This window comes from Vulpes vulpes, chromosome 1 (genome assembly GCF_048418805.1).
Source record: "Vulpes vulpes isolate BD-2025 chromosome 1, VulVul3, whole genome shotgun sequence".
In the NCBI taxonomy this organism is placed as follows: Eukaryota; Metazoa; Chordata; class Mammalia; order Carnivora; family Canidae; genus Vulpes; species Vulpes vulpes.
In genome coordinates, this window is record NC_132780.1 from 11,524,554 (window position 1) to 11,551,243 (window position 26,690).

The 26,690-nt window shown below is 38.7% G+C and overlaps 2 protein-coding genes and 2 pseudogenes across 2 annotated transcripts in view; 1 reads left to right on the forward strand and 3 right to left on the reverse strand.

Annotated features, from left to right (window-relative positions):
• Positions 1-4,635, reverse strand: part of LYPD5 (LY6/PLAUR domain containing 5) — a 57,482-nt gene extending 52,847 nt beyond the window's left edge. The window contains exon 1 of the mRNA XM_026014072.2: positions 4,387-4,635. Coding sequence (XP_025869857.2) covers positions 4,387-4,453 — 67 coding nt within the window. The 5' untranslated portion in view covers positions 4,454-4,635. The remainder of the gene's footprint in view (positions 1-4,386) is intronic.
• Positions 1,669-2,211, reverse strand: LOC112931547 (prothymosin alpha pseudogene; annotated as a pseudogene).
• A 2,756-nt stretch (positions 4,636-7,391) lies between the features above and the next one.
• LOC140598361 (cytochrome c oxidase subunit 7A2, mitochondrial pseudogene) lies at positions 7,392-7,789 on the reverse strand (annotated as a pseudogene).
• Positions 7,790-10,895: 3,106 nt separating this feature from the next.
• ZNF283 (zinc finger protein 283) lies at positions 10,896-25,739 on the forward strand. Its single transcript, XM_026013966.2, has 3 exons — positions 10,896-10,977; positions 12,602-12,728; positions 20,465-25,739. The coding sequence occupies exons 1-3, from the start codon at positions 10,969-10,971 to the stop codon at positions 22,165-22,167; spliced, it is 1,839 nt and encodes a 612-aa protein (XP_025869751.2). The 5' UTR covers positions 10,896-10,968; the 3' UTR covers positions 22,168-25,739.
• Positions 25,740-26,690: the final 951 nt, after the last annotated feature.

Here is a 26,690-nt window from a genome sequence, read left to right on the forward strand (position 1 = left end):
TATTCACGAGAGACAGAGAGAGAAAGAGAGGCAGAGACACAGGAAGAGAGAGAAACAGGCTCCATGCAGGGAGCTCAATGTGGAACTGAATCCCGGGATTCCAGGATCATGCCCTGGGCCAAAGGGAAGCCCTCAACCACTGAGCCACCCAGGCATCCCCTAAGGCCATTTGTTGAAGAGACTTTTCCCTATTGCATATTCTCGCCTCCTTTGTCAGAGATTAATTGACCATATAATCATGGTTGTATTATGAGGCTCTCTGGTCTCTTCCTTTAATTTATGTGTCTCTTTTTGTGCCAGTACCACAGTGCTTTTTTTTAATTTTTAAAATTTAAATTTAATTTGCCAATGTATAGTATAACACCCAGTGCTTATAGTGTTTTGATTACTACAGCTTTTTTTTTTTTATGATAGTCACACACACACACACACACACACACACACACAGAGGCAGAGACACAGGCAGAGGGAAAAGCAGGCTCCATGCAAGGAGCCTGATGTGGGACTCCATCCCAGGTCTCCAGGATCACACCCTGGGCTGAAGGCAGTGCTAAACCGCTGAGCCACCTGGGCTGCCCTATATATAACATGCATAAAACAGTCTATATTAAGTTGATGGTTGCTTAAGTTTGAACCCATTCCTTACTCCATACCCTCCCCCATTTTAGGTATATGGTGTCATACCTTACATCCTTTTATTTTGTGAATCCCTTCACTGATATAGATAAACTTAATTTTACTGCTTTTGTGCTTTCCACTTTTCTTACTCCTGCTTATTGTCTTTTCTTTCCACTCAAAAAGTCTCCTTTAGTATTTCTTGTAGGGCTGGTTTAGTTGTCATGAATTCCTTTGACTTTTTACTTTTTCTTTCTGAACAACAGCCTTGCTGGATAGAATATTTTTGGTTGAAGGTTTATTTTCTTTCAGTACTTTGAATACATTACACCACTCTCTTCTAGGCTGCAAAGTTTCTGCTGAAAACCAGCTGACCACCTTCTGGGGTTTCCCTTGTATGTAACTGTTTTCTCTTGCTGCTTTAAAAATTATCTATTACTACTTTAAAAAAAAGATTTTATTTATTTATCATGAAAGGCACACAGAGAGAGGTAGAGACACAGGCAGAGAGAGAAGCAGGCTCCCTGCAGGGAGCCCAATGTGGGACTTGATCCCAGAACCCTGGGATCACGCCCTGAGCTGAAGGCAGATGCTCAACCACTGAACCACCCAGGCATCTCAGCTTTTTTTTTTTTAAACAAGGTTTTATTTTCTCCTTTGAGATTATAATGAACAAGGTCATACCACAAGTAAAGTCAGAAGTAGGGCACAGAATGCTCACAAGGCTGGTTTGGTTATCTGAGATCATTAAAAATGAATGACTCCTAACAACATATACAAAAAATAAGAAATATAAAATACAAATTTCCCTTTAAAAATACTTTTAAGGGATCCCTGGGTGGCGCAGCGGTTTGGCGCCTGCCTTTGGCCCAGGGCGCGATCCTGGAGACCCGGGATCGAATCCCGCGTCGGGCTCCCGGTTCATGGAGCCTGCTTCTCCCTCTGCCTGTGTCTCTGCCTCTCTCTCTCTCTCTGTATGACTATCAAAAATAAATAATTAAAAAAAATAAAAATAATAAAAATACTTTTAAGAAAAAAAGCAGGGCCTTGGAAGTTTTGCTTCTTTTCTCCTCCTTTGTTGCAGATTCCTGCTGTGGCTTTGGTGGGTGGTGGAGCGAGGGTGTCATCTGTAGGTGGTGCTGCCCATGTGGGGTATGGGCAGATGGAACTCCCCACTTGAAGGAGACTATGTTTAGATTCTGAGATGGGAAGTGCAAGGTAAATAGTTCATGTAGCCTTTGTTGTTGTTAGATTTAAGTTTTCCTTTTTTGCTGTCCAGTCATCCTCATAGGTCTTCTGTTTCTTGGTGTCCACATTGCCATCCTCATCATCTTCAGCTGCCTGTGTGTTCAAAGCTGCCTAAGCCTCCCCATCTTCCTCTCCATTCTCTTCCTCACCATCACCTTCCTCTTCCTCCTCTTCTTCCCCTCCCATTTTACCTCTTCTTCATCTACCTTGTCGGCCTCCTGCTCTCCATTTTTCTCATGAGCTTTCCTATTAGCAGGTGTGTCTCATCCATTCTCTGCCTCCTCCACAACTCCCTTCTCCTGTAAGTCCTTGGTGGTGATCTCAGAGCTGGTGTCCATGGGTCTCTAACATGACCTGGCACACCAGTGATCATCAGATGCAGTCGATTAAAAAGAAAGCAAGAGTTGGAGGACTCTGGTGGTAAGTCTACCATAGTCTGTGGTGGTGGAGGAGGTCTACCGTTGAGCTGGTTAGGGCAAACCCCGAGCTGAACACAGAAACAATGCCAAGATGGCTTTTCAGAGCAGCCAGTGGGGCTATGAAATAACTTTGAATCCCTTTGCAAACATATCTTTCCATATTTCCTCCTCTCTGAATTTACCACATTCCTGAATTTTATTGGCCGTATCCTTGTTTTCCATTATCTTCCACTTAAGCACAAAATATCACTTATTTTCCTTCTTTTTAAATTTTTATTAAAGGAACACACTCTATGTATATTTCTATGGCTCGCTGCTCATCATATATTAGGCTCAGTAATTTTCACTCCTGTGTTCTATTCTAATGTAAAGGTACTTCACACCTAATTATCCATCCTACTTTTTTTTTTAAAGAGGATGTTCAAAATTTTTTTAGTTTTAATTTATTTATGATAGACATAGAGAGAGAGAGAGAGAGAGAGGCAGAGGGAGAAGCAGGCTCCATGCCGGGAGCCCGACGTGGGACTCGATCCCGGGACTCCAGGATCGCGCCCTGGGCCAAAGGCAGGCGCCAAACCGCTGAGCCACCCAGGGATCCCCTCTGTCCTACTTTTGATAGACATGTTTCATTTCCAGATTTGTTACTGCAATGATGTTAGTGAAACTAATGTAACAGTGTTTGATAACACGGAAAGCATTTCAAGGATTTTTAGCTGTGATGAAACCATTTAGGAGGAAGCAAAAGAGAGACTTCTGGAGGAGAAACAACAAAAAGGTCAGAAAAAAAAACATTTTCACCCCAGGGACATTTAGGAGTTTCCTCTGAAATTGTAATAGAAAAGGAATTTTATCTTCTTCCCTAATACTACATCCATTATCTCTTCATCTGTTTTTATCTACCATTTCAGGTCTGGAGAAATAGTGTCAGAAATGTCAGAAGAAATACAAATATTTAAGTTCAAATTGGGCACAGAGCAATCAGGCACTGTTCAGGAAATGGTAGTCTGGTTTGTTTGTTTGTTTGTTTGTTTTGTATACTCAGAATATAACAAAATATAAAAAAAAATTATCACTTTTTGAATAAGACAAGTAGTGCTCTGATGGACTAATTATACAGTCTCAAACAGGTTCTCTGCCTTGTATGACCTATGAACTAGGACCTCTGAATCCCTAATTCTGGGCTCTGCTCTAATCTACATGCTTCCACCAGTTGGAAATTATTTCCTTACTCTAGGGTTTTCAAAATTCTCTAAGTTAAGTACTCTTGATATTACAGAAGATTGGAAACCTACAGCAGCCACTCCATGACTGGATGTTACTTGGATTTCTTCTTTCTTCTAAAATGTTGATTTGCTTTCTTTCCCATAAAACAGCATTGACTCGTTATAAAATCACGAGGCAGATAAATTGCAAAAATTTTTCTGCATCTTAAATTTGATGCTCCAAGAAGATGTAATAACACTACTCTATTTTATAGATAATGAAACTATGTAAATAATGAAACTCACTATCCGAACACAGTCACAATTATTGGGGCACATATAGTGCTTGGCAGCCAGATAATCAAACTAACACATACTAAGCCAGATAACACTGCACTGTTTTGTTTTTATTTCAGGTGGCCGGTGATCCAGTTTTATAATCACCATAGTATGCACACAAAAGAAAAGTCTATCCAAAAAAAATCTCACAAATATTAAGCCATCCTTGGTGACTAATATTAACACAGAATGTCACATATCTCATCTTCCAGTCCAAAGAGGCCTTTGCATACGATCACAATATCAGTTCACGTCCACGTATTGTTGCTTTTCAACAGTGGCATATCATCTCTAACACAAACCGCCTTACGCCTAACGGAACAAAGATTCACAGTAGCACGAACTGTCCCATGGATACAAACAATTTGAGGTCCCAGTCACCGAATGGGACCCACGAACTCAACCGGAGGAAGACGCACCCATCTATTCAACTGGCAGACCCTGCTCCAGTCTCTCGTAAACTAGGGAAGCTCAGGGTTGTTCCCGTGGACCTTACTTCAGATGTTCCCGTGCACCGAAGCCTAAATCCCCGGTCACACCCCTGTCACCTTTCCCATCTTCACCTTCTCTGGAGTCCAGAATGTGTTCCTCAGCCTTCCTCGAGAACCATTCATCAAAGACCACAACCATTTGTCAAAGATATAAAAGACAACTGAGCCGCGGCGCTCGCCGAGCCGGGACCAGCTCCCCGCAGCAGAGGCTAGAACTCCGGGTTGATTTTGGCAAAAGCGCCTTTGCTACACGTAGCGGAGTCGCACGCCTACTGAGGGTCCAGGATCCCCGCTGCTGGGGATTTGCCCGCCGCGGACTACATTTCCCAGAAGTCTCCGGGCACAGGTCTTTCTTCCGGGCGGGGCGAGCTTGCCCGCGGAGAGCTCTTTGGAGGGCCAGGTTCCCAGCCTCCGAAGACTTTCCGGCTTATTTCCCATAAGTCTGTGGGGCCATTTCCGGCGTCCTGAAGGTGCTTGGGCTCTGCGCGGTGAGTTTCTCGCGGCGGAGGAAGTAATCAGCGCCGGGTGAGAACCCGCAGCGAGCGTAGGGGTGACCCGCCCGGAGGCGCCCGAGGTGAGGAGGCCCGGGTCGCCGACAGGGCGTGTCGCGTTCGGAGCCTCCAGCCTGTGTGTGCGCGAGCGGCTGAGAAGGATGGTGTGTGACAGATGGCGTGGCAGGGCCGGCGTGTGCCTCCGTGATGGTGTGTGCGACTGGGAATGGGGTGACGGGGTGACGGGGTGCTTTGGCTGTGTGCTGGTTCCCTCTAGACTTTCTTCGGGCCTGCCAAAGTTTAATGACCGCAGGAGAAGGAGTCCTACACTAAGCGCTGGAGTGAACGTTTCACACAAGAAGGCATAGGCCCCGCCCCGTCTTGGGATGAGCAGTGCACATCTGGAAGTGTCCTCGTGACATGCTGCGAGGAAGACGTGATGGGGAGGTCCCAGAGGTAAGATTCCCACAAGGGCGCGTCCAGGAGCTCCTTGGGAGCCAGCTACGTGTTTCATAAGCACTGCAACCAGACCTCTGTCCCCAACAATTGCTGTCAACTCAAAGATGATTCCAGCCTTCCTTTCAGTTCCATTTGGTTTTGTGTGGTTGAAGGCAGACATGGCTCTAGACGGCGTTGTGGTTTTTTCTTTTTTAAAAAAATTTTTTTTTAAATTTTTAAATTTTTTTTAGTTAGGTGTGTGCTCCAAGAAATGCTGGTGTCTCATGATTCTTTTTTTCCCCCTGCCGCTGCCGGGTTTCTAAGAAGGACCCTGAGGAGGAAGGAAGAATTGTTGTATTATTTTGAAATCAAGGTTAAGGTGAGTTTGTGTTTCTTCTTTATTCACACACTTATATTTGTTTTTAGATCATGAGAATATTCGCTTTCCCTGGCCTGCAGTGTCACTGGTAGTGTCCATCCTGGGTTTTCCTTGTGGTCAGTGACCCCCCCCCCCACACACACACCCCCTGGCGCTGCTGCGTCCCTTTTCTTAGTGACACCCTATTGTCCTTATTCTCAATAGCTAGCTGTTCAGAGGGCAAATCATTTAAATCCTTCAGTGCATTTCTCCTTTCTAAGTATGCTGATGGTGTAGAAATAACACCTCCTAGAGATTAGTGTTAGAGTTTTATTTTAGACTATGATTACTTGAGATTGGTATTTAGGTGGTATCATGTGCAAACTATTTTGTCTTCTCCACAGCCATGATTTTTTAATCAAGGCAAGGTAGAGGAGTATTTCAGTTAATAAATGATAATATTTTAAGGCTTTTAGGGATTGGGCTTTGAGCATAAGGGTTTGCAGTTTGCACCAACAAGGACAGAGAGTTTCAGATAATCTTTAGGTAGAAATCTGAAACAGGGGCACCTGGGTGGCTCAGTGGTTAAGCATCTACCTTTGGGATCAAGTCCCTTATCATGCTCCCTGCAGGGAGCCTGTTGCTCCCTCTGCCTATGTCTTTGCCTCTCTCTGTGAGTCTCTCATGAATAAATAAATAAAATCTTTAAAAAAATAAATAATTTGAAACATTGCTAAATATGAGTTATTTCAGGTCCAATTATGTGAGTGTTGTAGAAGTGGTACTGTGTTATGGTTAAGGGTAAGGCTCTGGATCAGAGCATCTATATTCAAATCCTGGCTCTCTTACTAGTGGTGTGAGCTTAGGTGACTCAGCTTCTCTGTGTCACATCTACAAAATTAAGACAAAATAATGCCTACCTAATGGGGGTTATAGAAATCGTAAAATGAGTCAGAGTATTTAAAGCTCCTTAGAACAGAGTCTGCCCCATGATACAGACTTAGAGAATATTAAGATTTGCTGTTATGTGGTGATTCTTGATTTTCACATCAGCTTTTTATGATTGAAATTTGAAGAGAAATACAAAGATGATTGTGATGGGTGCTTGCAGGTTTAAAAGTGACCAGATGCTCTAGTGGTCTAGTATAGGGAATCTTAACCTGTGATCTTATTCCATTTATGAGCTGCCAGGTGATTGCAGACTCCTTGAAATTGAGGCATAATTTATGTAAATATTTGTAAATTTATTTATTTGTTTATTTTAAGATTTTATTTATTCATGAGAGACACAGAGAGGGAGAGAGAGGCAGAGACACAGGCAGAGGGAGAAGCAGGCTCCATGCAAGGAGCCCGACGTGGGACTCGATCCTTGGTCTCCAGGATCACATCCTGGGCTGAAGGTGGTGCTAAACCACTGAGCCAGCCTGGCTGTCCCTGTAAATTTATTTTTTTAAGTGGGCGAAATGTCTATAATTTCATGAGATTGTCAAGTGTACATGACCCAGAAAAGATCTAACTCCATTGGTTTGGAATTAAGATTTAATAGCTGGGATGGAGCTTTTACAAAATTAGGGTCCAGTGATAGAGAAACAGTTAAGTTAATTGCAGTATATCCTGTAATGGAATAATGTGTACCTAATAAAAATTGAGTTTATAATGAATCAAAAGAAGGAAAAATGAAAATAGTAAAATATTAAGTAATAGTTGTAGTTTTGAACAAAAGTCCTCAAGAATATTATGGGTTATATAAAGAATCCCATTCAGTAGGAGAAGGTTTTTTTTTTTTTTTTTTCATGGTAAAGACTGCTTTATTGGTGGCAGTTAGTATTAAGTCAATAAATATTGAATTTATCGATTACTGGTCCATAGCTGAATGAAACAACCAACTGCCTGCTGAGATGAATTGAAGTTAATCCTGCGTCTTGGGAAAAGAAGCCACAGCTAGCTGATACATGGCATATGCTGTTCCACCAACTGTAAGCATCATAGTGGCTCTATACAGGAGGGCATCAGCTACTCCACCCTTTAGATGCACTGGAATTCCATTATCCTCCTGAAATAGCTTTTGTTTCTCTGGCACTTTATTTTCAAACTGCCTGCGTGAAGCAGTACTTATGGTCCTCTGGGCAATCTGGCGAAGAGCCAGCAGATTCCGCAGCATCTTGGCTCAGTTACTACCCACCAACTGCGGAGAAGGTTTTGAAAGACATTTTCAAGGATTATATCCAAAATTTTTCTTAATGGACTATTAAGTGTAGCTACACTTGTTGAGCATCCTTTCTGTACCAGATATTTTTCTGTTTATGTACATATATTTCCTTTCTCAGACTTTGAAGGTAACTTATATAATTGATATTCATTACTGAGGAATCTTGATAGTGAAAGTGTCTCAGTGTAGTGGTGAGCCATTAGCTATAGGATGTTCAACAGCTGGTAGGTGTACTTTGTTTCTGACCCACTGATTTTCAGTGTTGGATCTGTTTTTTCAGTTTTCTTCATGATTGAAATATGTTCCTTCCCTATTATTCAATTTTGTACATTTGGAAATATCTTTATATTTCTTATGGAATTAATACAGGCTGTGTGGCAAAAAATTTAACAATCCAGAAAACATATAGAGAAGGAAGTTAAAATTACATTCTCTAGAGTTAATCATTCTTAATATTTTGGTGTGTTTCTGTTTAAATTTTTTTCCCTGTGAGCCTACGTGTCTGGTTTTGTTTCTGCAGAATAAGAATTGTGATACAGTTGAGTTAAAGACTCTCTAGCTCTTATTTTGAAGGAGAAGTCCAATCCAGATGTGGGTTTTATTTTAATCTTGAATACGTAGAAAGAAGAGAGAAGTGTCAGTGATTTCTTTTTTAAAAATCTGAAGTATTCACAACTTTTAAGAATATAGAAACACCATTTTAAGAATTAGTTATAAGAGCCACAAAGACAGACATTCAAAATTAGATTATTTTAAAGGTTACTTCCATAGAAAATAGTGATAATTTCCAATGTGTATATTCTGTCTTGTGAAAATCTATTTACAAATAATATTTCCAAGGACAGATACTAATATCAGAAGGTAGAATAAGAAGGTTATAGTTATCAATATTCAGATAAGCCACCAATTTGCACAGAACAAGATCAAGCCTCTGGTTAATGTTCTGTTCTTGACACCTAATTGGGTTGTATTTTCTGAGCCATCTTTATGATGCTGAGTCCTATCTGCAGCTACTGGGAGGAGAGGATAACTCCTGTATATCTTTCTGAGAACCTCTTTAAAAAAATTTTTTTAAAGTAATCTCTACATCCAGTGTGGGGCTCAAAAAGTCACAATCCTGAGATCAAAAGTCACATGCCTCTCCAACTGAGCCAGCCCGGCACCTCTATTGTATACCAATATTTTATCTGGATTTGCTTACATAATCTTCAGTGCAGCCATCTGTCATAGTTGATGTTCCGATTCTTCTTTTGTGGGCAGGGACATAGAAGTGTTGAGAAATTGGTCACCATCATGCCTGGATTCACGTCCTAAAAGTCCAACACAAGAGCTTTATCTTAATTTCAGATACACTTCCCACATTGTGTATCCTTTACAAATCTGCCCACCTCACTAAGAAATTGATTATGTGTGTTTTTCTTCATCAATTAATATGGTCTGATAACCATCAGACTAATGAGAACATAGCAGGTTACAATCGAGCAAACCATTTACTTACTGTTATGTAGTTGCTAATTCTTTGTTGTCATAAATGATTTTTGGTTGATTATTTTTTAAAGATTTATTTATTTATTTGAGAGAGAGAACGCATGAGAAGGAGGGGGGAGAGGGAGAGAGAACTCAAGCAGACTCTTGATATACTCTTGCTGAGTATAGAGCCTGAGGCAAGGCTCCACCCCAGGACCTTGAGATCACAACCTGAGCTCAAAGAAAGAGTCATATGATTTAACCAACTGCACCACTCAGGTGCGCCCATGCATAAATATTTGCATGTATATGTTTATACTTCTCTAGCTGTTTTAAGGATACATTTCCATCAGGGAATTTTGGGTAAAAATTTGCCCCAAATTTAAGAGCCTGACATAGTACTTGGAAGGTAATAAAATAATTGAGAAACATGGTTGTTACCTTTAAGACAAGGAAGGCCAAATAAAATACATAGGAGTAACTAAGGCTAACAGCAACAGAGGCCAATAAGCAATCAGGCTGCCTGTCTTAGGAACTTGTTGGAAGGGAATTATGGCAGAACTATTGGGTCATGACCAGCTTTGTGGAGGCATATGGAATTTGTTCTGAGTTTTATACTGTACGATTTTTATCCTACTAATGCTAGTTGCTAGGTGAGACTAACAGGATCAGGTGATTCATCAGTTATCAGGAGAGTATCCTGTCTAAAAAGACATATCAGATACAAAATAAACCCATATGTTAGAAGGTGTGAAGAGAAGCAGGATTGCAATCTCATCCATATATCCATGACATTTCTTGGGGGAATTTCAGCCATTTCTTTTTCCCTAGGCAGGACATAACTATTTAGAAATTATATAGTAGTATAATGAATGGCTATGATTACAAAAACTGTGCAGAGTACTTAAACAAAAAGAGTATTATGACCACAATAAAAAGAAAAACTTTATTGTCTATGGATGTATAACTTTCTAAGCCATTTTTTCCACTATTGACATCTGATTATTGGTCTTTTCTATATTGATAAACACATATAATTTATAAATATCATACTGTACATTCTGGAAGCTATTTTTTTATTGATGATATATCTTGATTATTTTCCCCAACTTAGCATGGTTTTATAGCATTCCACTGCATGGATGTTCTGAGTGCATTAAGAGATCAGCTTTTTGGGCTTAGGCAATTGTACATCCTGTCCACTCCTATGTCTTGACTAACTCTCTTCAGCCCTGAGCCCATGAAGGATGTTCTGGCTTGGATCATGTGGCTGTTTCTTAGTCCTGAGAGATGGGAATGGTGGGAGGAAGATCCAGTCTGGGCAGGACTTAGTAGTCTAACCTCTGGCCCATATCAGCATTCCCCAGAAGCAGGCACTGCCAGAACCCTTCCTACTGAAGAACATTTGGGTTTTATTTATTTTATTTATTTTATTATTATTATTTTTAACATTTGGGTTTTAGGTGAGAGTTTAGATACCACAAATGCTTGTGGGGGTGTGGAGTAAAAGCAGAAATGGAAGAGATGGAAGCTTATATTAGCTTAAGTCAGGATGGGATGGATCATTTAAGCACACCCGGTCTAAAGCTTTTTTTTTTTTTTCCCTCCCCAGCTCTGGCTTTTCTGGATTCTCTGCTTCACCAATAGAGGAACCCCATGGATTACTAACTAGTTCTTGCAATTCTAGAACCATGACTGATGTAAGTTGGTATTTCTCTGTCCTTGAAATATTGTGGTTTTTAGGTCATATGAATCTTTAATTGTCCTAAAGCTTTCTACAGAACAGAACCCCAATCCTGACCCTACTTCTCAGTTCCTATTTAAGTAAAGGATAATGCCAAATAGCCCAATCAGTGTCATCATATTTATGGTACACATTATCTAACATCTATGTGCCAGTCTTCTATCAAAAGCAGTGAAGGGATAGAAGTCTTTTGAGGGAAATACTTGAGCTTCCGTCAAAGAATAACTCAAAGAAATACAGTTAACAATGAACACATTTTTACTTGTGTATAAGGAAAACCAATAGCAGATTGATGTCATCTATCAGCACAGAATTTCTGTAAGGGAAGGAGAAAAGAGAGAATGGGAAGACTGTAGACATTTTGAAAACAACAGTTACTTCTTTTTCAGGTTAAGGTGCTGATGATTGCCAGGCATCTAAGAAGGAAGCCAGTCAGGATACAATGCCCTTAGACAGTCGGGTGGTCACCCAAGAGAACATTTTCAGTTGCTTCTCTGAAAGCAGAAAAAGAGCTCTCTTCTTTCCCTTCTCTGAAAGAGCTTTGGTATTTACCTAGTGATGAGGGTCTCATTTGACCACACAGGCAAACTTCACAGATCTGAGTTTCCCAGAGAGATGATGAAATTTGGGGTTTCTTGGTCTTGGCCCCAGTTTCAGTAAGGCCTTGCAAGGCTCTTTCCAGGGAAAGTGGTTCCCTAATTGATGAACACTGGCATCAGAGTCCATTTGGTTATTGACCAGGATGCGCAGATCTTGCGTGGCATCTGTGTCATATATGATGTGCCCTTTTGGTGTCCTCCAACTTGGGAATGAGGATGGTGTTGGGTGAGTGGTGGTTGATGGTAAGCAAGAAGGTGATCCAGATTTCTAAATACTAGATGATGAGAGATTCCTAGAATTAAGATCTTTAGAAGTTTTGTTCAGCCTAAATGTATAAATATAGTAGAGATATTAATTTCACATCTATATGATGAACTGAACTGCAGCTAATAAAGACATCTTATGTATTCATCAATATAAGAAAAAAGGCTTATGATGTAATCTAACAGTGATTTACTTGAGGCTTAACGATTATCCTTAATTTAATGGAAATTTTCTAAAATAGAGATTTCATAGTACATTTAGAAAAAAGAGTTTTCTTATTTGTTTTTTGTATTCCTTAAAGGGAAAAGCTAAAGAGCAGTTCATGTTAATAAATTTGCGAAGCAGGCACATAGCGGGTTGTGTGTATGTATACATATTCACCTCACCCCTCTTCAACACACACTATTTTTATGAAATGGAAGAGAAACTGGGATTATTTTATATATTATCAGACAGGTCTAGTTATTTCACAATATCCAAGTTTTTCTGCTGTAACAGGATTTTTCTAGAATATGTAGATACTCTGCTTTGGTCATATTAATTTCTTTACTTTTCCCTACCTCTATATATCATAGGCTTCCAACCTGCTTGATTGTTATATTTTCCTCTTCTTGCAGTTTATCCTTCACAATCCTTTTTTTCCCCTCTTGGAAATATTTTCTTAAATTCTTAAATCTCTTCAATTTCACAAGTAATATATGGGTTTTTGGTTTTAGGGCTTGGTGACTTTCAGGGATGTGGCCATCGACTTCTCTCAGGAGGAGTGGGAGTGCCTGGACCCTGCTCAGAGGGACTTGTACGTGGATGTGATGTTGGAGAACTATAGTAACTTGGTCTCATTGGGTAAGGTCATCTGCCTGAAATACTTTAGAATCTTTTCTCTGCACCATTGGCTTTTGCTATGGGAATTATAAGGCTGTCTTGAAGAAACCAAGTGAATGTCTTCTCCCTGTTCTCAAAGGGATGTTTTGATATTTGTTGGGTTAGAAATGGGGTTCACTGAGTTCCTTCCTCTTCCCATACCTTCACACTTTCCTTTGTTTTTTCCTGCAGTGGCCTCTCTTCTTTGTTACCAAGGAGCTGGATTTGCATTATGGGGTATTAATTCATAACCATTGTCAAAGAAACCAGGAGTCATACTGTATTTAACTTTAGCATGTCTATAGATGATCTGTGTCCTTGCTACTCAAGGTGTGACTATTTTGTTTGAGGAACCATAGGAAGACCAGAGCAGAGTGAGCAAAGGAGAGGATACCAAGGAGTTAGTGAAGGAGATAGGCAAGGCCCAGATGATAGGCAGTTTTGTTGGTTTGAGGAAGGAATGTGGATTGTGTTCTCAGTGATTAGAAGCTTTGGTTTATGTGGGGTTTTAGCTTTTTTTTTTTTTTTTTTTTTTAAGATTTTATTTATTTATTCCTGAGAGACAGAGAAGCAAAGACATAGACAGAGGGAGAAGTAGGCTCCTCACAGGGAGCCTGCTGTGGGACTCAACCCCCAGACCCAGGATCATGCCCTGAGCCAAAGGCAGATGCTCAACTGCTGAGCCACTCAGGCATCCCAGCTTTTTTTATTGGTATGTATTGTATACCTAACATCAGCTTCTTCTGGGGCTTGTTAGGTCCTACCTAGACCTGCTGAACAGCATCTGAATTTATACAGGATCCCCAGGTGATTTTTTTTTTTTATTGGAGTTCAGTTTGCCAACATATATATAACACCCAGTGCTCATCCCGCCAAGTGCCCCCATCAGTGTCCATCACTCAGTCACCCAAATCCCCTGCCCACCTCCCCCTCCACCACCACTTGTTCGTTTCCCAGTTAGGTCTCTCTCATATTTTGTCACCCTCATTGATATGTTCACTCATTTTCTCTCCTTTCCCTTTATTCCCTTTCATTAATTTTTATGTTCCCTAAATAAATGAGACCATATAATGCTTGTTCTTCTCCGATTGACCTATCTCAGCATAATACCCTCCAGTTCCATCCACGTCAAAGCAAATGGTGGGTACAGGTGATTTTATACACATTGAAGAAGCACTGCTCATTGTTATTTTTTTGACCCACATGCAAGGAGTATAGTTAGAAACAGGGTCCTGATGTACTCGGACTTTCAAAAGAGCCTTCTACTTTATAGAGAGGAGGATTGGCTAAACAGATTTATTTCATAATAAGTGAACACATTCCTTTCAACATAGTTGAGGTTGAAAGTTGCAATCTATGAACTTTGCATTTTACGGTTAAATTTGACACTGAATTAAATCCTAAAAATGTCTCATGAAACTTCTTTTCCTGTTAGCAAAATAACAGTAGTAACTATAATAATATTCATACTTCACACTGTGCTTACTATAAACCAGGCTCTGTTCTAAGAAGAACAAATACTTTAGCATTTTAACTTTCACAACATCCCCATGAGGCAGGTAATGTTTTTATTCCCTTTTTATAGATGAGAATACAGAGACACCTACAGTGTGGGTCACGCAGCTAGTGGGAGGAAGTAGCAGCAATTGAGCCTGTAAGGAAGTCTGGCTCATGAGTCTGTGTTCTGAACCACCGCTTTCTGTTTGCTCCAGAGAGATGGAGCCTGAATGAATCTGAAACAAGATCATTTTCCTACTGATGTGATCTCATGTTTTTCATTTCTGTCATCCTTCTCTTCTGTGAAGTCTTTATCAATATTTTTAGTTTTTATTGCAAATTTAACATGTTTTGATCTCATCATTTAAAAAAGGTCTAGGGATCCCTGGGTGGCGCAGCGGTTTGGCGCCTGCCTTTGGCCCAGGGCGCGATCCTGGAGACCCGGGATCGAATCCCACGTCGGGCTCCCGGTGCATGAAGCCTGCTTCTCCCTCTGCCTGTGTCTCTGCCTCTCTCTCTCTCTATGTGACTATTATAAATAAATAAAAATTAAAAAAAAAAAAAAAAAAAGGTCTATACCGTTTAGCATTTCTTTTCTTGTAAGCAGACACTCCCATTTCTCAGTTGGATGTGACATTATGGGAGCAAGGACAAGAGTCCTGGATGGTTGTGAGGGGAGGGCCAAGAAGTTGGAACCCAGGAAGTCAAAGGCAGGAAGGAACTATCATTGCAGGGAACCAACCTCATGGGTCACACAGGAGGAAGAGAATAGCTGGGATAGTGTTTCGAAAGCTCCCTACAAAGGACCAAGGCCTGTGGAGGAAAGAAATTGAGATCCCACTTTGGGCTACCAAACGAACTTCCATTTGATCTCATTTCTTACTCTTTGTTTTTCTTCTCGTATTTCCCTCCCATTTCAGCAAGGAAGGCTTTTGTTTCTGGTGCAACCATTCTACTTATATGTTTGATCAGCTGCTTTCTAGCCCTTTTGCATTTCTGCATGTGTATGAATGAATGCATTCACTCGTAAGTTCTGCAAATATTTTGACTGCTTTCTCCTAGCTAGGCATTGAACTGGGCACTACCAATACAGTCATGAATAAGATTGATAACTTGCCCATTCTCAAATAGAGTTTTATGTAGTCAGGAAGAAACCAAATATAAGTAAATAAATAGGTAAATAATGTTATGTAATGAAACATGGTGGTCAGGGAGGTAAAGATCACAAGAAAATAGAAAATGATAGAAATTGACAGGGCTAATTTTGATAAGATAGTCAGGGAAAGCTTTCTTGAAAACATGAAGGAAGACTGGGATCAAATGATATGAATATCTGGGGGAGGAATATATCAGTCACAGTGAACAGTAAATGCAAAGGCTCTGTGTTTGCAAAGAAACTGTTGGAGGAATTGTAAGAAGGCCAGGGCAGAGTTAGTAAAGGAGAGTAAAGAAATTAGGTTGGTGAGATAGGCGAGGACCTGATAATACAGTTTTGTTGTTTTTGTTTTGGAGGTTTGATTATGTAGCCTTTCAGTCTGAAACAGTCCATACATCTTTCCTTAACCTGCATTCCTGGTGGTTTTTGAAGACTATAGGCCAGTTATTTTGTAGAGTGTCCTTCAGTTTGTGTTTGTACTTTTCTTTATGATTAGATTTAGATTATGCACCTGTGGCAGCAGGATCACAAAATTGATGCTGTGTTCTTACATTCTGTCAGGTAATACAAATGGTTTGTCATTACTGATAATACCTAGAGCACTTGATTAGGTTAGTGTCTGCTGGCTTCCTCCCTGTAAAATTAATAATTTTTCCTTTAATGTGTATTTTGTGAAGAAGACTTGGAGATTTTTAAATATGGACCTCTTCAAATTTTCAATGTATTCATATATTGGATCATATATATTCATATATTAGTTGGTGGGTTGTAATCTGTTCTTTTTGTTATTCATTTTGAAGTTAAAAATATTTGAACTTGTCCCAGATTTGATCTGTGAGAACCTCTAATGAGGCTTCTATGTCCTTTGGCATGTCTCTATCACTGATGGAGCATCTCCTTATTTTCTGACACAAAACATGTTGTGGGGGCAGCCCAGGTGACTCAGTGGTTTAGCCCACCTTCCGCCCAGGGCATGATTCTGGAGACCCAGGATAGAGTCCCACATTGGGCTCTCTGCATGGAGCCTGCTTCTCCCTCTGCCTGTGTCTCTGTGTCTTTCTCTCTCTCTCTCTCTGTGTCTCTCATAAATGAATAAAATCTCTAAAAAAAAAAAACAAAAAAACATGTTGTGTCAGGCTCATCTTCTACTTCCCTGCTACAGTCCTAATGTCAACCATTTCTTCAAGGTGCTCTGGTTCCTTCTTGTGGAGAATGGTAGTTAGAAGCCAAAATCTGTGTATTAGGGTTACTCATTGCTTCTGGGAGATGGCTGGCCCCTCCCAGGTCTCTGAGTGGTCAGAGATAGGGAATATACTTATATACATACATTTGTACACACACATTTACATCTGTATATTAAAAACCATGAGATGACACCCACCTCCCCTCCAGCAACCCTTTTTATTTCCTCTAATTAAGCATCTCTTATGGGTGCCTCCCTCTGTTTTTATTTTTCCTTCCCTTCCCCTATGTTTATTTTTTTGTATCTTAAATTCCACACATGAGTGAAATCATATGATATTTGTTCTTCTCTATTTCACTTAGCATAATACTCTCTAGTTCCATCCATGTCATTGCAAGCATGGCAAGATTTCATTCTTTTTTTTTTTAAGATTTTATTTATTTATTCATGAGAGACACACACACACACACAGAGAGAGAGAGAGAGAGAGAGAGAGAGAGGCAGAGAAATAGGCTGAGGGAAAAGCAGGCTCCCTGCAAGGATCCCGATGCATGACTTGATCCCAGATCCCGGGATCACACCCTGGGCCAAAGGCAACCACTCAACTGCATCCAGGCATCCCAAGGCAACCCAGGCATCCCAAGATTTCATTCTTTTTGATGGCTGAGTAATGTTCCATTTCTTAAACAGACACACACACACACACACAAACACACACACCGCATATTCTTTATTCATTCATATGTCAATGGACATCTAGGCTCTTTCCATATTTTGGCTGTTGTGGACATTGCTGCTATAAACATTGGGGTCCATGTGCCCCTTCAAATCGCTATGTTTGTTTTCTTTGGATAAATACCTAGTAGTGCAATCGCTGGGTCATACGGTAGTGCTATTTTTAACTTTTTGGGGAACTTCCAAAATCTTTGTTGTTTTGGAAAATATAATTTTCATAAGTTTATTATTTGTATTAACAGACAGTGGTTTATTATTTTCAAGTGAATTAATATCTTTAATTTCTAATATGGTAAGTATCAAAAAGTATAAATCACACAAACAAAAGCTCTGAGTCCTCAACAATTTTTTTAACATTTAAAAAGAAGTTAAACCTATATTCATTTACTGACATTGTTAAGCCTTACTTACCAAGTAATTGTAATACAAATTCTTGCATGGCAATTCAGATTGGTTGAACTAAATTCAACGTTACTGAACTATTTGTTGATGTTAAACTGTACAAAAGTGCATTTCTTTTAGTTTGTATTTGACCATCTTAGAGTAGTTGTAACATTGGGTTGGTCAGTTTAAATATCTTGGCTTCCTTTTGAGTGTATACATAATCCTTATACCCAAATGTTGATGTATATAAAGCAATAAGATACTGTTAAGTTAAACAGTAGTTACTGCGGTTTGTCTGGGACCAACTGGTCATGACTAAAATCACTCCCCACAAACACATCCACAGTACTTCCCTACTCTTTAGTAAATCAACTAAAATATTATAAAATCACATTAGACAAGTACACTTATACATGAACAAGCAAAGAATTCAATAATTTTTAAGAATATAAAGGATTCTAAAAAAAAAAAGAATATAAGGGATTCTGAGGCAAGTAATTTTGAAAACTACTGTCCCAGATGATGAGTCTTTCAATATATGGTCTTTGTGAGGCCTCAGATGGATGCCTCTTTCCACTTGGGCTGTGTTAGCACTCCAACCGCCTTGTGGAGAGGCACCATATGGATACATAAATTAATATCATGTTACAGATCCATGGGGGGTAATCCCTGCATAGACTTCTGGGACTGTGTTGAATGCTCCTTTATTATTAAACCTTGAATTGCAAATTCCAGCTGCCTTAGCATCCCTAAACTCAGATCCCAGTGTCTTTGACCAGTGAGACCACTGTACTCTAGAGAGCATTTTACTGTACCTTGTTTTGAAGGATACAGCCAGCCATAAAGGGTCAATATGAAGTTTTTATAATCTTCTCTAAAAGTTTCTCAGCCCTGTGTCTAGTATCCTATTTTATAGCTTTTGGTTGTTTGCAATATGAGAGTTAAGTCTAATACCAGATTTTTCTTTATAACTGAGACTGGAAATCTCTCCCCTTCATTTTGAAGAATATTTTTTGCTTTATATAAAACTCTAGGTTGAAAGCTTTCTTCTTTCAGCCATTAAAGGTTCCATTCCAGGGGTGCCTGGGTGGCTCAGTTGGTTAAGCATCTGCCTTTGGCTTGGGTCATGATCTCAGAGTCCTGGGATCGAGCTTCACATCAGGCTCCCTGCTCAGTAGGAGCCTGCTTCTCCCTCTCTTGCTCCTGTTGCCTGTGTGCTCTCTGTGTCAAAATAAATAAATAAATCTTAAAAAAAAAAAAAAAGGATATTGTCTGTAGCTTCTATTATTACAGATGTGAAATCAGTCATAATTCATAGTTGTTACTCTAACTGTAATGCTCCTGCTTGCATCTTTTTACAATTTTACTTTATCTTCAGTTTTCAACTGTTTGCTTCTGTTCTCAGTTGTTGCTTTTCTTTGTATTTATCCTGCTCAAAGTAGGTTGATTATTCATACATTTTATACATTTTGAGAACATTTCAACAATCTTTTCAAGTACTTACTTGGTTTTGTCCTCTTTCTGGAATGCTGTTCCCTGATGGATTGTTTGATATTGTTGCACAGATCTGACACTGTTCTCTTTTCCCCCTTCTTTTTTCTCTGTGCTTCAGTTTTATAGTTTTACAGTTTCCATTTCTTTGCTGAAATTTCCCATCTGTTCACTGTCCATCTTTTCTTCCAGAATCTATACAATTTAATTGAATGGTCTTGCCTGCTGATTCTAATATTTGTGTCATCTGTTCCTTGTCTCTTTTCTGGTTTTTTTTTTTTTTTTTGGGGGGGGGGTATTATTATATGTTGTACTTTGCCCTTTCCTCGACTACCTCATAATTTTTTATTGTGTGCTACACATTTTGAAGAATACTAAAGAATGGATGGTTCCCTGCCCCTAGAAGTATATGCTCCTTTCTGAGTTATTTAGGGTGAGGAGCTGATAACTCAGATCCCACGGAGCATGGAGCTGAGCTGGGACTGGTCATAGCTTTCATTAGTTTCACTTTATTTCTGGTTTCAAATTAGATTTAAAAATCTTTCTTTGCCATAAACTTCCCAAGTGATCATTGACACATCTATCTCTTTGATTGTATCAGGATTTGAGCTAAGCAGAGATTGTGTTACAGTTTTAGTTAGTTTTGTTTCATATGTTTCATTTCCAGTAGAGCCTTGGAACTTAGTAACTGCTTGGTTTGCAGAATTTTGTCTGCTTTCTAGCCCAACACCAATTACTCAGAAAAATTTCTGTGAAGGAGCATTATGTAGCTTAATGTTTTGTTTTTTAAGTATAGTTGACTTATAATAATAGTTTTAGGTGTGCCTGGTTTTGTTTTTGAGTTTGGGGATATTCTAGATTCTAGTTTATCATGCCAGCCTACACAGTCATTAAAAGTTTAGCTGAACTACACCTGGACACATAAGGGCTTAATTGAGGAAGGGCACATTTGGTTTAGGAGGTCATTCACATGGGAAGATGAGGAACTTGTTAAAATGATCTTTGTGGAATCTCCCAGAAAACTATCAGATCAGAATATTAAGATCATAAAAGCTGAAAAGTCAAAGCTGAGATTGTTGTTCAACAGGGTAGAGATGTGATACTTAGCAGTGAGTTCACTAAGTCTCCCAGCCCACTTATGGGTATTATTTCCCATTTGTTTTGCATTTCTACTATTAAGGGTCCCCCCCCCCCCGCTCCCACCCCGCCACCCAGTAAAGGAAATAAAATATGTGGTTTTCTTGTTTTGTTTTGTTTTTTTTTTTTTTCCAGATTTGGAGTCAACATATGAGACCAAAAATACAAATTCAGAAAAAGACATTTTTGAAATAAATTTTTCCCAATGGGAGGTGAAGGAAAGAAGTAAAACTCTTGGCCTTGAGGCATCCATTTTCAAAAATAACTCTAAGTGCAAAAGCAGATTTGAGGGACTACAGGAACATCAAGAGGGATACTTTGGTCAAATGATAATTAGCTATGGAAAAATGCCCACTTACAGAAAAATTAAATCTTTTAGTGCACATCAAAGAATTCATAATAGAGAGAAACGTTATGTTTGTAAGGAATGTGGGAAGGCTTGTAGTCATGGCTCAAAACTTGTTCAACATGAGAGAACTCATACGGCTGAAAAACATTTTGAATGTAAAGAATGTGGGAAAGACTTTTTTAGTGCCTATCAACTCACTGTGCATCAGAGATTTCATACTGGTGAGAAACCCTATGAATGTAAGGAATGTGGGAAGACCTTTAGTTGGGGATCTAGTCTTGTTAAACATGAAAGAATCCATACTGGGGAGAAACCCTACGAATGTAAAGAATGTGGGAAGGCCTTCAGTCGTGGCTATCACCTCACTCAACATCAGAAAATTCATATTGGTGTGAAATCATACAAATGTAAGGAATGTGGGAAGGCCTTTTTTTGGGGTTCAAGCCTTGCTAAACATGAGATAATTCATACAGGTGAGAAACCTTATAAATGTAAAGAATGTGGGAAGGCCTTCAGTCGTGGCTATCAACTCACTCAGCATCAGAAGATCCATACTGGTAAGAAGCCTTATGAATGTAAAGTATGTGGAAAGGCTTTTTGTTGGGGCTATCAGCTTACTCGACATCAGATATTTCATACTGGCAAGAAACCCTATGAATGTAAGGAATGTGGAAAGACCTTTAATTGTGGCTCAAGTCTTGTTCAACATGAGAGAATCCATACTGGTGAGAAACCCTACGAATGTAAAGAATGTGGGAAGGCCTTCAGTCGTGGCTATCACCTCACTCAACATCAGAAAATCCATACTGGTGAGAAACCTTTTGAATGTAAAGAATGTGGGAAGGCCTTTAGTTGGGGTTCAAGCCTTGTTAAACATGAGAGAGTCCATACTGGTGAGAAATCTTATGAATGTAAAGAATGTGGGAAGGCCTTTGGTAGTGGCTATCAACTTACTCGACATCAGATATTTCATACTGGAGAGAAACCCTATGAATGTAAGGAATGTGGGAAGACCTTTAATTGTGGCTCAAGTCTTGTTCAACATGAGAGAATCCATACTGGTGAGAAACCCTACGAATGTAAAGAATGTGGGAAGGCCTTCAGTCGTGGCTATCACCTCACTCAACATCAGAAAATCCATACTGGTGAGAAACCTTTTAAATGTAAAGAATGTGGGAAGGCCTTTAGTTGGGGTTCAAGCCTTGTTAAACATGAGAGAATCCATACTGATGGGAAATCCTATGAACGTAAAGAATGTGGGAAGGCCTTTGGTAGTGGCTATCAACTTAGTGTTCATCAGAGATTTCATACTGGTGAGAACCTTTATCATTGTACGGAGTTTGGGAAGACCTTTGTTAATGGCTCAGACCTTGTTCAACATAAGAGAACTCATAGTAATGATAAACCTTATGAACATAAAGGTTGCAAGGAAGCCTTTATATGGACAACTTACTCAAATGAGACAGTTGATACTGGTGATACTTTATGATTAAAGAGATATGAAAGAACATTTTTTTTACGTGTATGGACAACTTATCATGAGGTGAATCTTAATCTTGAGAAAGCTATGAATGTAGGGAATGTGCAAAAGCCTTACCTGTGTGTGGACAATTTACTTGATATTAGAAAATTCATACTAGTGAGAAACACTTTGAATATAAGGAATATGAAAAGGTCTTTATAATTTTATATAGTCTTATTGAATATTGGTTTATACTGATGTGAAACCATTTAAATATAAGTAATGTGTGAAGATCTTTATTCATGGCACAGAACTCTGGTAAACATTGGGGAATTTATACTCGCTAGAAACACTTTAAGTAATATAGGAAGAACCTAAACCCAATTCAGTTTTTGCCGTGCACATTAGAGAACTCATACTGCTGTGAAACTGAATGTAAGGAATGTGGGAAGGCTCACAGATGCGATAAATATCTTAGGGTACATCATAGAATGCATCCAAATGAGTAGCCCTTTAAACTGGGATATAGGGCGCCTGGGTGGCTCACTGTTTGAGTGTCTTCCTTTGGCTCAGGTCATGATCCCAGGGTCCTGGGATTGAGTCCTGCATCAGGCTCCCTGCAGGGAGCCTGCTTCTTCCTCTGCCTATGTCTCTGCCTCTCTCTGTGCCTCTGATGAATGAATACACAAAATCTTAAAAAAAAAAAAAAAAACCTGAGATGTAGGAAGGCCTTTATATAAATACTACTAAAACTATTGTTTATGGACTAGTGCCAGTCCACAAAATTGTTAACGGTCCATCATGAGATGGATGTGAAAAATAAGAGTATATGTTGGAAACTTACAGCAATTTCATATTGCCATAACATTATCACTGTATTTTGTAAAAGTACCAATTCGCTCATGAATGATTAGAAGTTAAAAAGTTTACCCTTTCCCAGAAATAATTTGAGAGACAACAATCACGATTTTAAAAACATGGGACAATTCACAATATAATTTATTTAGAATAAGAAATACTTCATTTGTCACCTTTTTGATTAGAATAGCAGAATATTCACACTATAGGAAGATTTGACTAACATATGAGTTACAACTTTGTTATGTCTGTAAAAGCATAATTTATAACAAATGTGTTCATTTAATGAAGGTATAGAAGCCTTCCAACACTATTCAATCTTTGTTAAACTTAAGCAAATTTATTCTAGAGAATAACCTTATCAAGGTATCAAATACAGGGAATCTCTCTTATATGGCACAAACCGTACTTACTGTCCTCACCATTTCCACCTCTTTACTACTCATGGGATGTTGGGGAAAATGCTTATGTCCTCTGGGCATCATCTTTAAAATGTTGGTGATGGTAACTGTTGCAGAGATTGTATGGATTTAGTATGCATCAGATCCTTGGAAGAGTATCTCAAATGTAGCCTATAGTCAATACATGTTTGCTGTTGTTCTTATTATTCTCAGCCTTAGTATTACTACTAGTAAATTCTTATGAAAAGAATGCTCTTTGGTGTAATGAATTGGGAAAAGCTTCCATAACCACCCATCCATTTCTCATTGGTGTAATGAATTTAGGAAAGCTTCTATAACCATTCATCCATTTGAATTTAGGTAGTTCATTATGGGTAAAATATAGAAAACAAAAAACTTGAGAGGATTTTTTTGAGAGGATTTTAATTCAAAGTTTATACTTTAAGCTGCATAAAAAAATGAAGGCTGAAAAGAAATGTGGATTTAGTAAGTGGTAAGATGTTGGGAATACACCTATTGAAAAACTAGGTAAAGGTGTGAAGCAATTTGCCTGTAATGAATTCAAGCAGAGAAGTAGCTAGTGATTAAAATTCTCTGCTCACATTTTGAGATAAATTACAAATTGAAAAGAAACAAAAAGTTGTCCAGTTGGAATTCTTTCCCCAAATTTTATTATGACAAATTTCAGACTCAGAAATTTAAAGAACAGTGTAATAAACATTCATATACTCTATTAACATTTGGTCATACTTGCTTTCTCTCTGAAACTGTATGTATGATGTGTATGTACACCCACATATTTTCATCTTATGATGTAGAAGTGATACTTCATTCTTGAATATATTAGCATGCATCTTTTAAGAATTAGAACAGCCTTAAGTACCATGATCTCACAAGAAAATTATCTGTAATTCTGTAATATTCTTTCACATTCACTTCCTATGTCTCAGTACTCCCAAGGTATCCTATGCTATTTATTTTCTAGCCAGCATTTTTCTATATTCGGCATTGCATTGGTTATCATGTCTCTAGATTTTAATCTTGAAAAGACTTAACTGTTAAGGAAAGCTGTTTTATAGAGTGCCATGCATTCTAGATTTGTTTCTTCCCTCAAGGTGAGATTTAATTTGTATGTCTATCCTTTGTATCTATCATAAAGGCAAGTTAGAGTCAGAAGCTTAAACATTTTTGGCCAGAATACACTATAGTTGGTGATACACATTTCATATTGCAACACACCAAGAACACATAATACCCAGTTTTCTTGCTATTGGTAAATTTGGTCATTTGATTAAGACAGTGACTGCTAGAGCTCTCCACTAGCTAGTTAAGGTTGATGAACCTTTCAACTACTTTTGAGAATGTAGTCATATCATATGTATAAGTTCTGAATTAAAGAGAAAACTGAAATGATTATAGATTGTTCAAAAAAAGAATGATAATTGTGTATCAGAGGTTGTAGAATGTGTCTGAAGCTCTATTGAGTGGAAAATACCTTTTAATGTGTTTGGAGGAAACCAAGATACATCTGGTCAGATGGAGGACCAGAACTATGCCTTGTTTCCCGCAGTATCCTACATGGTCCCTGTCATACCAAAGTAAGCTAGAAAAATGACAAATCCTAAATCAATACACAGAAGCAACTTATACAACTAAAATTGTCACAGAACTTCTGCAATTATGTCTTGAAAGTTACCAGTACTGAATAGTGCTTGAGAAACAGTGGGATTCTCTGGTTAAAGAAGCTTATGAAGCAGAACCTACAAAATCCCCTCTCAAGGAAAATCAAAAGCACCTTGTCAACTTATCAGAAAACTAAAGAATGTTCTAGCGAATAAAATTGTTTAACTTTGTGGTACCGGTGTATCTCAAACTTTATCATGGAAATACTGATTCCCATTACCTATTTCCATCTTAGGGATATGAAACTGCATTGGGAAATGCTGCCATAACTAGGAGACCATAAAGTTGGACATTTCAATCTCTAAGTCTGCTTGTTAGTTATGATGGAATGGCACTTAGCATCATGCTCTCAAATGATTGCCTTCTAATGTTTTGTTTTATTCATGAGTAAATCTTTGTTGTATCTAAGTTGAAAGGGCTCCTGGGTTATAAAATGTCATTTTATGATCTCTTCCTGCAATTGTATAGTATTTAATTTGTTAATATGATAATTTATGTTGACAGGTTGTTGGATCTTTTCTTCCATTTCTGGATATATACCCAGGTTAATTATTGGTATATGTATGTATTCTGATGCACTGCTAGATTTCATTTGCTACTATTTAGAATTTTTACATCTCATGAATGAAATTATATAAAAGTTTTATTTTTGAAGTATTTTTGTGTTTTTGTATTGCACCTTTAAAACTATATGACTATATTGGGCTGTTTTGAATTGGAGATCTTTCATCACTTTTCTAGTTGCATCTGTTGATTTTCTTGTCTTTAAAATTCTACTTTGGATACAACTAATTCAGAGTGCCTAGCATAATTATTTTAAGGAGCCTTTGCAGCCCAGCCCTGTAGTACCAGCCAAGATACACCTAAAAGGGAATATTCTGACATAGCCCTTCATTGAAAATCCTTCATTATGTGTTCTTGGGAATACTTTGTTGGGAAATCAGAGCTCCTTATGAGACTGCTATGACCATACTCGTGCAGGTCTTTCTCCAAATACTGGAAGTGGAGTCGCTTGGATTTGGTCATGCGTGGTATACCTGTGTTCAACTTTAGTTAAGTTTAATTTTTCTAAATAGGTTTCCAAAAATACCTGGCACTCCCACCAACAGTGTATGAATATTCTGCTTTTCTATATCCTTGACAATATTTAGCATCATCAGCTTTAAAAAAATATTTGCCACTCTGGTAGGTACCTTGTTTTACATTTCCATTTTTCTGATTATTTATTAGCTATTTAGATATTTTTGCAATCTATTTCTTCCTCCTGATACTGGATGTATTGGGTATCTCTGGTTTCACAAAGCATCTGTAAAACTTGTAAGCATTTAACATCTACACAGTGACTGTGTGTGTGTGTGTGTGTGCGTTCATCTCCCACCAGACATGAGCTGGTTGGTGGCTGTGATGAAATCAGTTTTATCTCTGCATCTGTAGCTCCCAATAGGAACCATGACCCTTAGTTATTTGATGTAGTTAGGATACACTCAGCAAAAGTTGAAATAGCAAACTAGCCAAAGCAATAAGGAAGTATATTGAGTCATATAACGGGGGAAAGGAGGTTCCAGAGATTTTTGATTCATCAGCAAAATTAAATATTTAGAGACTCAA